Source organism: Pediculus humanus, genomic scaffold (genome assembly GCF_000006295.1).
Source record: "Pediculus humanus corporis 1103172108249 genomic scaffold, whole genome shotgun sequence".
NCBI classification, from domain to species: Eukaryota; Metazoa; Arthropoda; class Insecta; order Psocodea; family Pediculidae; genus Pediculus; species Pediculus humanus.
Genome location: NW_002987818.1, coordinates 151,407 through 165,188, shown reverse-complemented (window position 1 = coordinate 165,188; position 13,782 = coordinate 151,407). Strand labels below are relative to the sequence as shown.

The 13,782-nt window shown below is 24.7% G+C and overlaps 4 protein-coding genes across 4 annotated transcripts in view; 1 reads left to right on the top strand and 3 right to left on the bottom strand.

Moving 5' to 3' along the window:
- Positions 1 to 4,675, bottom strand: part of Phum_PHUM467320 (uncharacterized protein) — a gene marked incomplete at both ends in the record, with an annotated part of 4,741 nt that extends 66 nt beyond the window's left edge. The window contains 9 exons of the mRNA XM_002430169.1: positions 1 to 1,037; positions 1,083 to 1,236; positions 1,320 to 1,502; positions 1,720 to 1,851; positions 1,933 to 2,090; positions 2,184 to 2,301; positions 3,507 to 3,545; positions 4,255 to 4,390; positions 4,485 to 4,675. The exon at positions 1 to 1,037 is cut by the window's left edge and continues 5 nt beyond it. Coding sequence (XP_002430214.1) covers positions 1 to 1,037; positions 1,083 to 1,236; positions 1,320 to 1,502; positions 1,720 to 1,851; positions 1,933 to 2,090; positions 2,184 to 2,301; positions 3,507 to 3,545; positions 4,255 to 4,390; positions 4,485 to 4,675 — 2,148 coding nt within the window. The remainder of the gene's footprint in view (positions 1,038 to 1,082; positions 1,237 to 1,319; positions 1,503 to 1,719; positions 1,852 to 1,932; positions 2,091 to 2,183; positions 2,302 to 3,506; positions 3,546 to 4,254; positions 4,391 to 4,484) is intronic.
- Positions 4,676 to 7,831: 3,156 nt separating this feature from the next.
- Positions 7,832 to 9,423, bottom strand: Phum_PHUM467310 (Cytoplasmic polyadenylation element-binding protein, putative; the record flags this gene model as incomplete). The annotated part of the gene is made up of 5 exons (XM_002430168.1): positions 7,832 to 8,071; positions 8,173 to 8,300; positions 8,392 to 8,650; positions 8,804 to 9,036; positions 9,156 to 9,423. The coding sequence occupies 5 exons, from the start codon at positions 9,421 to 9,423 to the stop codon at positions 7,832 to 7,834; spliced, it is 1,128 nt and encodes a 375-aa protein (XP_002430213.1).
- A 157-nt stretch (positions 9,424 to 9,580) lies between these two features.
- On the bottom strand, positions 9,581 to 10,586 carry Phum_PHUM467300 (uncharacterized protein; the record flags this gene model as incomplete). Its single annotated transcript, XM_002430167.1, has 5 exons — positions 9,581 to 9,704; positions 9,797 to 9,913; positions 10,037 to 10,145; positions 10,226 to 10,370; positions 10,578 to 10,586. The coding sequence occupies 5 exons, from the start codon at positions 10,584 to 10,586 to the stop codon at positions 9,581 to 9,583; spliced, it is 504 nt and encodes a 167-aa protein (XP_002430212.1).
- Positions 10,587 to 11,907: 1,321 nt separating this feature from the next.
- Positions 11,908 to 13,782, top strand: part of Phum_PHUM467190 (uncharacterized protein) — a gene marked incomplete at both ends in the record, with an annotated part of 2,369 nt that continues 494 nt past the window's right edge. Inside the window, 3 exons of the mRNA XM_002430166.1 lie at positions 11,908 to 12,642; positions 13,239 to 13,327; positions 13,465 to 13,770. Coding sequence (XP_002430211.1) covers positions 11,908 to 12,642; positions 13,239 to 13,327; positions 13,465 to 13,770 — 1,130 coding nt within the window. The remainder of the gene's footprint in view (positions 12,643 to 13,238; positions 13,328 to 13,464; positions 13,771 to 13,782) is intronic.

Here is a 13,782-nt window from a genome sequence, read left to right as displayed (position 1 = left end):
CCTTATTTTGGCATATATTTCAGTTTCTTTATCTGATAAAATTTTTTCAGAATTTTCAGGTTTTATTCCGATATGCGTGGATTCCGAATCGATACCTGATTTTGGTTCTTGAGAATTTTCATCAATGTTTTTATTAGGATCTAAGATTTGATTTAACAATAAAATTTTTTGTTTTTGATTCGTTGAAGTGAATGCGTTTGAATCTTCTTCGTGTTTTTCGTTTAGGTTAGAGTCTCGAAAAGTTGTCGACAACTTATCGTTCGTTTCTGGTTCCACGTTAATCTCTTTTATATCATCATCATTTTTTTGCATTTCTTTGTGCTCTTGCATTCTTCTATCATAATCCAAACTTGCTTGCCTTAAAATATCACTTTGAGCAATGAGATAATTTTCTTCGAAGTCGAGCGGAGGCAATGAATCTTCTCTTGATTTGTCGATGGTTTGAACTTTTAAAAATAAATCCTGATCGTTTTTGCTTTCAAAACTTACCTTTTTTTCTTTTGCCGGAGATAATTTTTTAAATATATCCGACGACGTATTAATCGATTCTTTATCCGTCTGACATTTTGAAAAATCTTTTTGCTTATTTTTAATCGATGTTTTTTGACGTCTGTCGGGGGAAAGTCGTTTCTGTTCATTTTCCGAACTGCTACTCGTTCCTCCAAATATCGTATCCCCAGATAATGTTGATGTTTTATTTTGTAATTTTTTTTCAGAGGTGGATTTTTTCGCATCTACTTTTCCCATCGCGGAACATCTTTTAAAAACGGATTCCGTTTCTTCTTCGGAAGCCCCCGTTTTTTCATCTTTTAAATTGGACACTTCTAATAAAAAATTGTTTTCCTTATTTGGTTTACACTTATCTAAATTATGCTTTTTTAACTTTTTACTTCCCGATTGTTTTTTTTTCGATAACTCTTCTTCTAGGCCCGCAGGAGAATCGTTTTTACTACTACTTTCGTTTTCAGTTTTTTTAACTTTGTTCGTATTGCTCCCGAAAGAACTGTCTTTTTCTTTTAATTTGTTGCCGTGGCCAACTGAAGTTAAACACTAATTGCTCGATAACTTTCTTTCTTGATCACCGGAGGAAACCATTTCGCTAGATCCGCTCGAACTCAAGGTTGTATTAGATCCATAAGGATCGAGGGATGATTGAACGCTCATTGAACGACCGTGTCCAGATTTTCTCACTCGGTTGGGAGAGAGCTTCCCGGGGTCGACACTTGTTGGGTCTGCCTGCAAAAATTTTATTGATTAATTTATAGCCGTGTTATATTGAGAAGGGGGAAGAAAAGTACTTAAAACTTTGAATGCGTCACCTGGTAAGCGAGTGCGTTCATTATTATGTTGTATGGTACCAAACCCAAAGGATGAATTTCTCGCATCAAAACATTGGCAGGAATTTTATGAAATTGAATATATTCCAAAAAGTTTCCTATGACGTCTTTAAGGGAAGTGTTTGGATTTGAATCGCAATACTTTTTACCCCACATCAAAGCAGCCTAGTATAACATGTAAATATAAATTGTTTAGTATAATATAATATATTTAGATTCATGAGATTTAGGATTTAGGATTGTTCTAATGAAAATAATTTTTGAAAAAAAAAATTTTAAACTTTTGCATTTTTCGATGAATTTGTCAGTGTGATAAAAATCACTTTTAAGCTGAATCGTGTAATTAAAATTACAAATATATATATAATGTTTTTTTACATACTTGAAATTTGGTAAACTCATCAGCCCTTAATTCATCTCTCGCTAATATTAATCTTACGACATGTTGAGGAAGTAAAGTGAAAGATCCTAAATTTAAAACTTCATTACCGTGTTCATCAACAAATTCCAGAACCTAAGGAAAAGATAAATTCAATCAAAACTCAAAGAAAGAAAGAAAGAAAGAAAGAAAGAAATTATAGGAATTAAAACAAACTTTTTGAACCAAAGATTTTGTACATTTATACTGTATATACCTTTCGGCGGATGCCAAAAGAGCACATACAGTATCAACATTGATACAACATTGTACGAAACCAGCACAAGCTCGTCTTAATTCATCCAAACCATAATAATCAGCCGCATTCATGACTCCTATAAGGGAAAACAATAACAAATCCGTATTTATTTATTTTTTTTTTGTAAAAATAAGGAATCAATTTGAAATTTGTTGAAAAAATTACGAACCTAACAAAGTTCTAGGTTGAAGAGTTACACATCCCGTGTGAATATATTCAATAAGTTGCCTAAAAACATCCGGTTCGAATTCTTCAATAATCAATGTGTGATGTTGATTAGATTGAGGCTGTAAAACATGATCAAATTCAACAAAATCATTTAAGTTTTTAATTACAAAAAAAATTGGATAGTTTAAAAAACAGTTGAAAATCCAAAAGACAACCAAAAAAATAAAAAAAATAAAAAACAAATTGATATATAAATAATACCTGAAAAAATTATTGTTAAAAATTTTATCATCTTAATACTAATACTAATAGTAATAATAATAAATAGTTAAAGTGAAAAAAAGTCGGTTAAAACGTGAATTCGAAAACCGCGAAAACGGTGACATTTTCGAATGGATTCGATAAAAATTCGTTGGAAAATCATTGGAAAAGAGAAGAAAAACAAATTAATGGATAAGAAGCAGATGATTTAAAGGTAAGTTTCTTTTTTTTTTTTTTTTTTTTTTTTTTTTAATTGCATTAGTAGTTATTTGTGGTTTATGGTAAAAATTATTTAATTTTTAATGTTAATAATAATTGTTTACTATAAAACCAACGAAACCAAAAAAATTTCAATCTCACAGATCTTTATTTAAAAATATCGTTTATTTATTAAATCCACACCAACGTATAATAATAATAATGATAATGATGGATGGACGCGAATCGTACTATTTAAAAAATTGAATTTTTATTAAAAAATTTATTTCAAAAAGTTTTTCTGCGGCAGGTCAACCCGTTTTATTATTTTTTTATTACACTCGCAAATATTTTAAATATTATTTAGTATAATTTTATGAATGAAATTTTCATTAAATTATTATAATTGTAAATTTCATTGAGAAAAAAAAAACAATAAAAATCATTCATTAAAAAAAAAAAAAAAAAACATGGCATCAACAAAAAAAAAAAATAGATTTAAAATGCAGACACATTTAAAATTTGTTTTGTTTTTTTTTTTTTATTAATAAATCAAATTAATAAATTTTTTAATAATTAAATCCGTCAATAAAAAAGAAAAAACATAAAATACTTGCAATTTTGCAGTGAGTTGTGTTTAGTGCATAAAAAAAATTTTTTTTTTTTTAAATTATTAATTTTATTTACAATAATATAGAAACGACAAAAAAAAAAAAGAAATATGTCAACTACAATTTCGCATTAGATTTTTAGAGTCAACAAAATTTAACAATACATTATTATTTTTATTTATTTTATTTAATTACATGCTAATAATAATATAAATAAATAAATAAAAAATGTCAAAACTTACGGTTTGACCTACCTCAAGTATTGGAGCCAATTGTTGTGAATATCCAGAACGCTACACATTTATTATATCCAATATTTTATTATCATTCGATTCGAACTCATATTAATAATATATATTTATTTAATTATCATTATTACCTTATTTATTTAATTTTTTTTTACAAACAATAACTTATCGTATTAAAAGTAAATAATTAAAACACTCTATTATAAAATGTTTGATTTTATCGGATTAATTATACCTTTGAAAATTAATTAGGTATTTAAATAATAATAATAATTCAAAGGCAGGTGAGATGATTATTATTATTATTATGTAGTAACTAAAATTTCAAAAGTCTGATTGGGATTTTTGTTTTTAAAAAAAACTAATTAACGTTGTATTGAAATAAATTAAAAAGAGATTTAAATGTTTAAATGAAACATGACAAAATTTTTTTTACTCTAATTAATAATTTTAATTAAGGTTTTCCTCCCCCCCAATTAATAAAATTTTTGTTTTTAATTCAAATATATAAATAACTCTTTTAAAAATTTACTAAATAATCGCGATGTTGATGACGCTAATTGTTTTATATTTGAATAATAAATAAATAAATATTTTATAAAAATTATAAAAGGATGCCGTGTAGTGTGAGTACAAATTCTCCTGTGTGAGTCTTTGTGAAATTTTAATTTTGTGTAAAAATTTACAAAAAGGTGTGTCTAAGCCAAATAAAATAATAATAATTATTATTATTATCATAAATAATAATACTTACCTGTTGTGCTGCGTTTTGTAAATTCAACAATGGTTCCGAACTCCTTTTTAAAAAAAGTCTCAATTTATTTTCTTTTTGTACCGGTTCTTTTTTTCTCTGTGGACTCGGAGCTTGATAAAGCATTTTGTGAAAAACCCTAGAAGAGGGGAGGGGAAAGGGGGGAAAACGTTATCATTACTATTACTTTCCCTATAAATATATGTGTCAAATAATTGTAATAATAATAATACCTGCTTCGTGCTGCTAAAACAGCTTTTACGGCACAAACCGGTTCTCGAGTGTCTCCAACTAAAAATGTGACGTCACATAATTCTGGCATTGATGCCAAAAATTTCATGTCTTCGGCTAAGCCACTTTTATTTTCAAATGTATTTAAATCTGGCTCTTCCGAGGCAGCTCCTTCAGACATAGCCCCTGGCATGATATACCTAAATTAACCAATAAATATAAATAATACATAATTTGTAAAAAACAAAAAAACTATCTTTTTTATTTATGACTATTGAAAATTTATAATTTAATCACACTGTTTAACCAATCAATTTTATTATTATTATTATTATTATTATTTAATAAACAATGAAAAAAACAACAAGCCATTATATGATTGAGTCTAATAATTATTGCAAATTTTTTTTTTTTTATTAGTGAAATGTTTAAAGATTATTACACTAAATAATAACGGTAATTAATTAATTTATTATTAAAAAGAGTAAATAAATAAATTATTTAGTTTAAAATAAATAAAAATTTAAATAAAAACGAAAACATTAGAAACCTGTTGCTCTTTTTCCGTATTTAAACTCTCGCTAGTTTTTTTTTTATATATATAATTCTTCTATTGATTTTACTTAAAATGACAATTTTTTTTTTAATATTATTAAAATAAATTTAAATAATTTATTAATTATTCTTTAAATAAAATAATTTTTTTTGAATTAATAATAAAAACTTCACAACGTGTAGGTAAAAAAAAATTTTTTTCACTGAATTCTTGTATTAGTTTACGCATTCAACCAACATCCAGGAAAATTTTTTTCTTTTTTATTTATTCATTTCAACAAGAAAACCTTTTACCGTATATAATTATATCACTTTGCGTTTTCCTTTTTATAATAAAACCTTTTCGTTTTATAAAAATAATGATAAATGACTGTTTCTTATTTATAATATGAATGGGAACATGGGGTCATTTTATATTGGCGTGCCTTGTCGGGCATGACATCTAGAGTTTTCAAGAAATAATAAAAAAATCGATATTTTCCCTTCCCTTCTTTCATTTTGCTTTTTTTACCTATCGTGAAAATTATTATTTTTCTATTAAACAAAAAAAAGGCAATGTAAATGATTTCATTATTATTATTATTACTTATAATTTTATTAAAAGTAAAAATTCGATTTAAAGTTTTCCGCGAATAAAAATCATTTAAATAAAAAATTAAATTAAATTTATGAAAAAAAAAATTTTCCTGTTGATTCCGAGTCGCGCCATTTTAAATATTTTTTTTTTTACTCCAGGAATTAAAAATTATTATTATTATTATTATTATTATCGGGAAATTTTTTTCTTTTATCGGGATGATTTAAAGAAAAAACAGGATTGATAAATTATAAATAATAATAATAGTTGTTAGTCTTTTTGACATGAATTTATTTATCGAAAATATTTATTAACAAATTAGTTTTGTTTTAATAGTTTAAATAAGAAATTTAATAAACTTAACAATTTTAATAATTATTATTATCATTATCATCAATAAATTTTTAATCCCCCTATATATATAATAAATTCTTATTGAAATAAATAAAAAATTATTTTTATAAAAATATATAAATATATAATTAAACGACAAAAGAAAAACATTTTCGTTATTTCTACATTTATTAATATTATTATTATTATTATATATAAAGAATACAAATAACAAAAATAATTTTATTATTTATTTATTTATTTTAAATGAAAAATTAAATAAAAATGACGTTATTGTAAAAAAAAAAAAAAAATTATTTAAAAATAATTTTTCTTTTTTTTTTCGTAATGATTCATATAATAATAATAATAATATAATTGTTACACGTTATTAAATAAAGAGAAATAATAAAATAATAATAATAATAATAATACAATTATTAAATAAATATTTAAATTCATAAAATTATGAAAAAAGAAAAATTATTAACATTTCTCTCTCTATATATATATATAATAATAATTATTATTATTTGTGAAAAAGAAAAAAAAAATCATCGTATTAAAATAATAAATATATGAATATATATAGGTTTATAAAATAAGGAATTAATATCATTATTATCATTCTTATTATTATTATTATTGATTTTTCTATATTAACGTTTTTGAAATTAAATAATTAAAAAAAAAATTAAAATTTTTTATTATAATTTTTTATTCGTCACCGGAAATTTTTTATTAAATTAAAAGAAAACGGAATATCGAACCTATAGAGAAAATTATTATTATTATTCGGAATAATAATAATAATAATAATAATAAGGGTATAAATAAATAAATAAATAAGTAAATGTTTTATGTGGGGGTAAAATAAAATTTTTTTTTTGTAAATAAAATTTTCTTTCAATGGGATAAAAAAATAAGGTTTTTAATGTTTGTACCGAAAGCCTAATAATAATAATAATAATAATAATAATAATAATAATAATAATAATGACAAAAATTTGTATTATGTACGAATGTAAGGATAACATATTTAAAATCATAAAAAAAAAAAATTAGAGTTTAAAATAATAAATAAATAAAGTAAAAAAAATTAATAATAAACGATGAAGTATGTTGTTTGTAAGTGATTGATCGGGGGAGGGGGGTAGGCGGTGGGGAGGTAGGAGAAAGGGAAAGGGGAGGGAAAGGGAGGGGGAAATGTCAATAATCATTTTTATTACTTTTTTTGAAATTAAACGACATTCCGTTTCCATAAATTTAAAAAAAAATAATAATAATAAAAATGAAAAACACAAATAATATTAATAATAACCCCCGAGGGGGGGGGGGTATAACCTTTTGTTGTTGCCAAACAAAAAAAAAAAATTTTTTTTGAATAAAACATTTAAACAATAACAAATTAATTAAATTAAATAGATTTTACAAGATGGCGTTTAAAAAAAAAAAAGTGAAAACAAGAATATTTAAACAATAATAAAAAAAAAAATATTAACAAATAATAATTATTATAACAAATTAATTATATGGGAATGAGAAGAATAATTAATAATAATAATAATTACCGTATATGTCTATATCAATGAAAAAAAAAACAAACAAATAATAATAATAATAATACATAATACTAATAAATAATAGTATTATTATAATTAAATAGAAAATTTTAAAACTTTTTTTTCTAACAATATATATATATGTGTGAGTACGGTAACTTTAAATTAATAAATAAATTGTTTTTTTTTTGTTAATTAATTAATTAATATTCGTTAATCAAAAAAAAAATAGGAAATTATTAATAATAATAATTATTAAATGTAAATGAAAATTAATTTTTTAAATTACGGTTTTTACGGTTTTTGTGTTTGCTTTGAGAAATCACAGAGAATTATCAAAATGTATATTTGGACCTCCAACATTTCCAAATCCTATAACTGATGAATTTTTAGAATTTCTCATTAAAGGTTTGTGAGATTTCATTGTTCCAAATGTATGTTGCCATTGCCAACAGGTACGGCAAAAATATTTAAAACAAATCATTTCCCGACAAAAATAAGGTCCTTGTTGAAGATTGCAAGAAGAACAAAGTGAATCTTCCAAATAAGGATCTACTTGAATCTTTAAATTAATTTTTACAACAAAATAAAATCGTTACGAATCGTTTCCTTTTTATTTAATAATGATAATGACAATAATAATAATAATAATAATAAACTTACTTTTTTGCAAAATTTAGCCGTTTTAATTTCAATAAAAGCCGCAGCAACAGCTTTCATGTATGATTTTGTGTTGCTGAATGTCACTCTTGCTGATCCTATCGGATATTTAAATTTATCCGTGTCGATTCCTTTTTTTTTTTTTTAATACAAACAATAATAATAATAATGATGATAGTGTTAATTCTGATGGGGAAAATGATTTGAAATGAGATAACTTACCCGCATATAAGACTCCGTCAAATAAATCGTTCATTATTTTAGCCAATCCTTCGGCTGTTATCATACCGTGTAACGCACCAACGAAAACTGTTTTTTGGGGATCCAATTTCTGACAGGGGGATTTCGAATAATTACTGTTGGATATGACCCAAGGTATGACTTGAACTTCTTTAGATTTCATTTTACGAGATGATATTTTGTAAAACCACGAACCTCCATTTGCATAATCTTTACAACAGGATGATAAAAGAGCTTTGACCTAAAATTTATTTGAAGATTTCATTATTTTTCTTTTTTTTTTTTTTCAAATCACAATTGAATAATATTTTTTATAATTTATTGAGATTTTAACTGGGAAAAAAATATCATTTCAATAATTCCTTTAATAGAATAAAATCAATCAATCAATCACCTGTTTTTCGGATTCAAAAATAATGTAAACATATCCCTTAGGTTGAGTGGCTTGCTGTTCTTTTCCCGGCCATTCCACTCTGATCGGACCAAAAACTCTAAATACTTGTTCCAGAGTATTTTCACTTAAATCCCACGGGACGCCACCCAAGAAAACTTTACACGAATAAACGGCATTTTTTTCATTCGGAACCGGAAGTATGCCGCTCCATGTGTACATGACGTCACAAACTCCTAGAATTTTTACATATGAAATTTAATTTATTTATTGTTATTATTATTATTATTATTATTACTACAGATTACGCAAAAATGAAATTTTATGATTTAACTTTTTGGTAATTTTAATACACCTGCAGCGTTTCTGTGAAATTTTGCGGCTCTTTCCAAAGAACTTCCTCCGTCACTTCCTGAATTGGTGCTCGTTCCCAAAATATTGTTATATGATTTTTCTAATGGAGATGAATTTTGTAAATTTTGATGTTTTAAAAATGATAAAAAACCCGAGCGAATGTTTTGTTGTTGCTGTTGTTGTTGTTGGTGTTGGTGGTGTTGTTGTTGTTGATGTTGCTGTTGATGTTGTTGCTGTTGTTGTATGTATTTCATGGCTGATTGTTGCATCTACATTTACGTCGGTTACGTAGAAAATTCAATTAAAATAATAATAATAAATTAGTAATATTAGTAGTGTTTTTACAGTGACTTTAATTAATAATAACAATAACGTAAACATTAATTTGTTTTAAAAAAATATTAATAATTAAGGGGAAAAAAGAAATCAAACCATTAAATCACTTAATGTGGAATCAGTGACGCAACTGCTACTCGTTTGTGATTCTGAAGGTGATAAAGATACATTTCTTGTTGTCCAAAATGAGTTATCAATGGGTGAAAAACAACCACTAGATAAAAAAAATTGTAATTAAGGTAAAGTTCGGGTGTCATTTTTTTTTTTTTAAGATTAAATAATTCAAGGAGGAAATATTTAAACTACCCGTATTTAGTGAGAGAGTCTTGACGTCTTGGAACCATTGGAGAATTTGGCATCGAATGATAACCGGTAGTTTCAAAACTACGATGAAAATTTCTAAGTGATGGTATGTCATCTTCGCTCTATAACGAATAATAATAATTATTATTATTATTGTATTGTTTTGTCTCTCGCTTTTAATAAAAATAAATTTTAATTATAATAACCTTATAGTGCGATGAATAAGGAGTCGAAGTTAAAAACCTTCGTCGTGCAAATTCTATAGGATATTGTAGAAAGCTAGAATTGTTTGAAAGAAATCTTCTGGAATAGTTTGATGCCCATAAATCTGACATGGAAGTCACCGAATCACCTGACGTAAATATTAATAATAAACTCGTTAATTAACAAAAAAAAAGGAGGGGGGGGCAAAAAAGGGGAGAAAAAACTCACAATCTTGTGGAGAATTTTGATCCTTGTCACTGTCAAGCAAAGAATTGAGTCTTTCGTAAATGTCGGTGCTGGGCTGTGGAGATGTTGGAGAATTTCTATTTATTATACCAGAAGAATTTTCAAAATCCGAAGAAAAAATTTCATTCTTAAAGAAAAAAAATATTTATTTATTTTAATTATAACATTTGATAAAATAATATAAAATGATGAGAAAAGAAATTTTTTTTTGTAAATAAAGTTAATAGGTTCATTGATTACATTATGAAAACTAATTTCTATTATAATCTTTAAGTTTTTTAAATATAAAATAAGATGAAATCAATATAAAAAAAATAAACAAACAAATACTCACTTGATTCATGGTTGATCGTACGACCAATATATAAATTAGAGAAAGAAAAAAAAAAAAAAAAAAAAAAAAAAAGTAACACCAAAGAAATAGAGAAAAGAAGTAACAATAAAATTTAATAATTCAATAACGTTTTCCATTAAACTAAAGTTTTTTTTCTTTTTTTTTTTTGAAATCATTTTTCGAGTTGGCTCATGTTTTTAATTGAAAATATAAAATTTATGTAAATTTTTTAAAAATAAACTTTCGGTTATTTACAAAAGGTAAACATGTGGGAAAAATTTTAAATTATTATAAATAAATTTTTTCATATTTCAACATGCACGTCGACCAATTGATTTTGTATTATTTTATATATATATTAATTACATTAAAATTTTTCCCCCCCCCCTCTGTCGCTGTGGTGGTTGTTGTTGTTGTTGTTGTTCCACCACAAATTACTAACAATAAAGAAAAAAACGTTGTTTCGACTCGCAAAATAAAATAATAATGATAATAATAACATTAAATATAATTTATTTCAATGGATCGTAACATAAAATTTTATTTTTGTTATTATTAATAATTTTTAAATGAATGAAAGCTCCTGTAAAATGTTATAAAATAAAAAATAATAATATATTTTAAGTTGTGGTACAATTAATATAATCATTTTTAATTATTATTATTATTCCTTTTTTGTGTTGGAATGATGAGAAAATATAGTACGATTCGTTGTCCTCTGTAAAAATTTTCTTTTTTTTTTTTTTTTTTACAGAATTTTCCGTTTGAAAATTAAATTTTATTCATAATATTATTGTTATTTAAATTTTAGAAAAAAAAAAAAAAAAAAACGTTGTTGCCAAATGTAATTTTTATTTTTATTATTTTTGTTATCGTTATCATTATTTTTATTTTTATATATTATTGATTTTAATTTATACACATGTATATACATATTTTAAACGTTTAATACTTTTTTTTTTATATTAAAAAATGTTTTGGTTTTATACGATTTTGATTTTTTTATATTTGGGTATTTACGTAAAAGGATGGGATTATTTAGAAAGTGAAAATTATGATGATATCGGCTGGGAAACAAACAGGTAATAATAATAATAATAATAATATATATATTTGTTTCCCTTAAAATTTATTTAATTTAATATAAAATATTTATAAGCAGTAGGATTAAATTAATTTTGTTTTGACTTATTCAATTAAATTTTAACAATATGTACACACACGTGTATGTACACAAACTCTTACACACGTGTATATATATTAACTATGATGATGTAAATCCTATTAAAGGGTCAAGAGGCAATCGGAATCAAATGAAGATTTAGAAAAAATGGGACTTTTAAAATTGAAAAGAAAATTTCCAGAAGAAATGGAAGAGGATTGCGATAGTTTGCATCAAACAGACGATACTCCGTTTGTCGCATTGATTTTATATAAAAATTCGGGACGTTTTTTATGCATGGGATCCATTATTGATAATATACATATTTTAACGGCTAAAATATGCTTCGAAAGAGCGGAATCAACTGAAATACTCGTTGTTGTAGGATATAAAAAACCCTGGTGGGGAGAATGTTCACAAATAAGAGGAGTAAAAACGATATTGAGAAGCGAAAGCGGTTTAGCTATATTAAGAATGAAATCTCCGATTGTATTTTCAAAAGATGTTTTGCCAGCCAAACTCCCAACTTCGGTCACAAAATATAATAATTTTAAAGATACGTATCCGGGTCCTTTTCAAGTGATTGGAATATTCACGGATAGATTTGAAGTACCCGGGGAACCAATAAGTTTTGATACATTTTACGTAATGAAAATGGATACGGCTGCAGCATTTCCGGATTGCGAAGCAAATTACAGCAGACGAAATTTAGATTCTTTAACAACTTTTTGCACGATAGGAAATGCATCTTTTTGCTGGGGGGGTTGGGGTGGACCCGTTTTAGAAATGAAAGAAAATTTTATGATTCAAATCGGTACGGTTATTTTAGATAATTGTTCAGCAACAACAACGGGACCTTTACTTTCGGCAAGATTAGATTCACATGCAGATTGGATCCGTGGTGTAGCATACCACGGAAGACAACCCAAATAATAATAATAATTATTATTAACATAAAAGAAAAAAATTAATCATGCGATTTTATATTTTTATTATAAATAAACGTATTAAAAATCTTTTCTTTTTTTTGTCTGTTATTTTATTGAATTTTTTCATAAAAAAATATATATATGATATTGTTGAAAGCGTAAAATGTGTGAAATTGAAACTTTTAGAAAAATCTTTAGTTTTACATTTTATTATAATATTCTTTCTTTTTATTTTTAAAACTAAAAGAAAAAAAAATAACACAAAAAGACTCTCATTAAAAAAGACAAAAAAAATTTCAAAAAAAAAAAGGCATATCCGACCTATATTAAACCTTTTAAATTTATCTCAAGTAATTTTTTTTTTTTTGAGTTCACTCAATGATTTTTTTTTAAATTGTTTTTTTTTTATTTTACTAACGGTTAAAAAATTTTAAATTATAATAATTTGATGTATAGAGAAGGCTGTGACTTATAAATGTAATAAAAAAAAAATTTTTTCTTTTTTATTTATGTTTTTACATTAGATATACACACGCGTTTGGTATGCGTTTATTTTTTATTTTTTTCCAGTTTATTTTTATTGCTTCGTCAACTGTTAAAGCTATTGATTCTGTTTCACAAACTCAAAATATAGATATTTCTGATAAAAAAGTCTTAAAGTAAGTTTTTAAATTTATATTATTCATTAAAATTCACTGAAAACATTTAATTCATAAATAATATATATATACGTTATTATATTATTATTATTAATTAAATAATTATTATTATTTTCCATTTTTTTTTTGTTAAATAGAAATGGCAAAGAACAAGTACGACAAAAACGTGCCACCGATGCAGATCAATTTTCTGTTAAAATGCCCGTGTGTAAAAATTTAATGCAAACATCTCGACATCCGTTTGTTGTTATTTTATTATATAAAACATCCGGACGATTTTTAGGATTGGGATCTATTGTCGATAAAAAAACAGTGATAACAGCATCAGAAGTCGTTAAATTATCATTAAGTGCTCCGAGTGAATTATTAATATTAGCCGGATATTTAAGCCCATACTGGGGACCAGATTCTCAAGTTAAAAAAGCCGAAGTCATTTACGCTTTGTCAGAAATCGC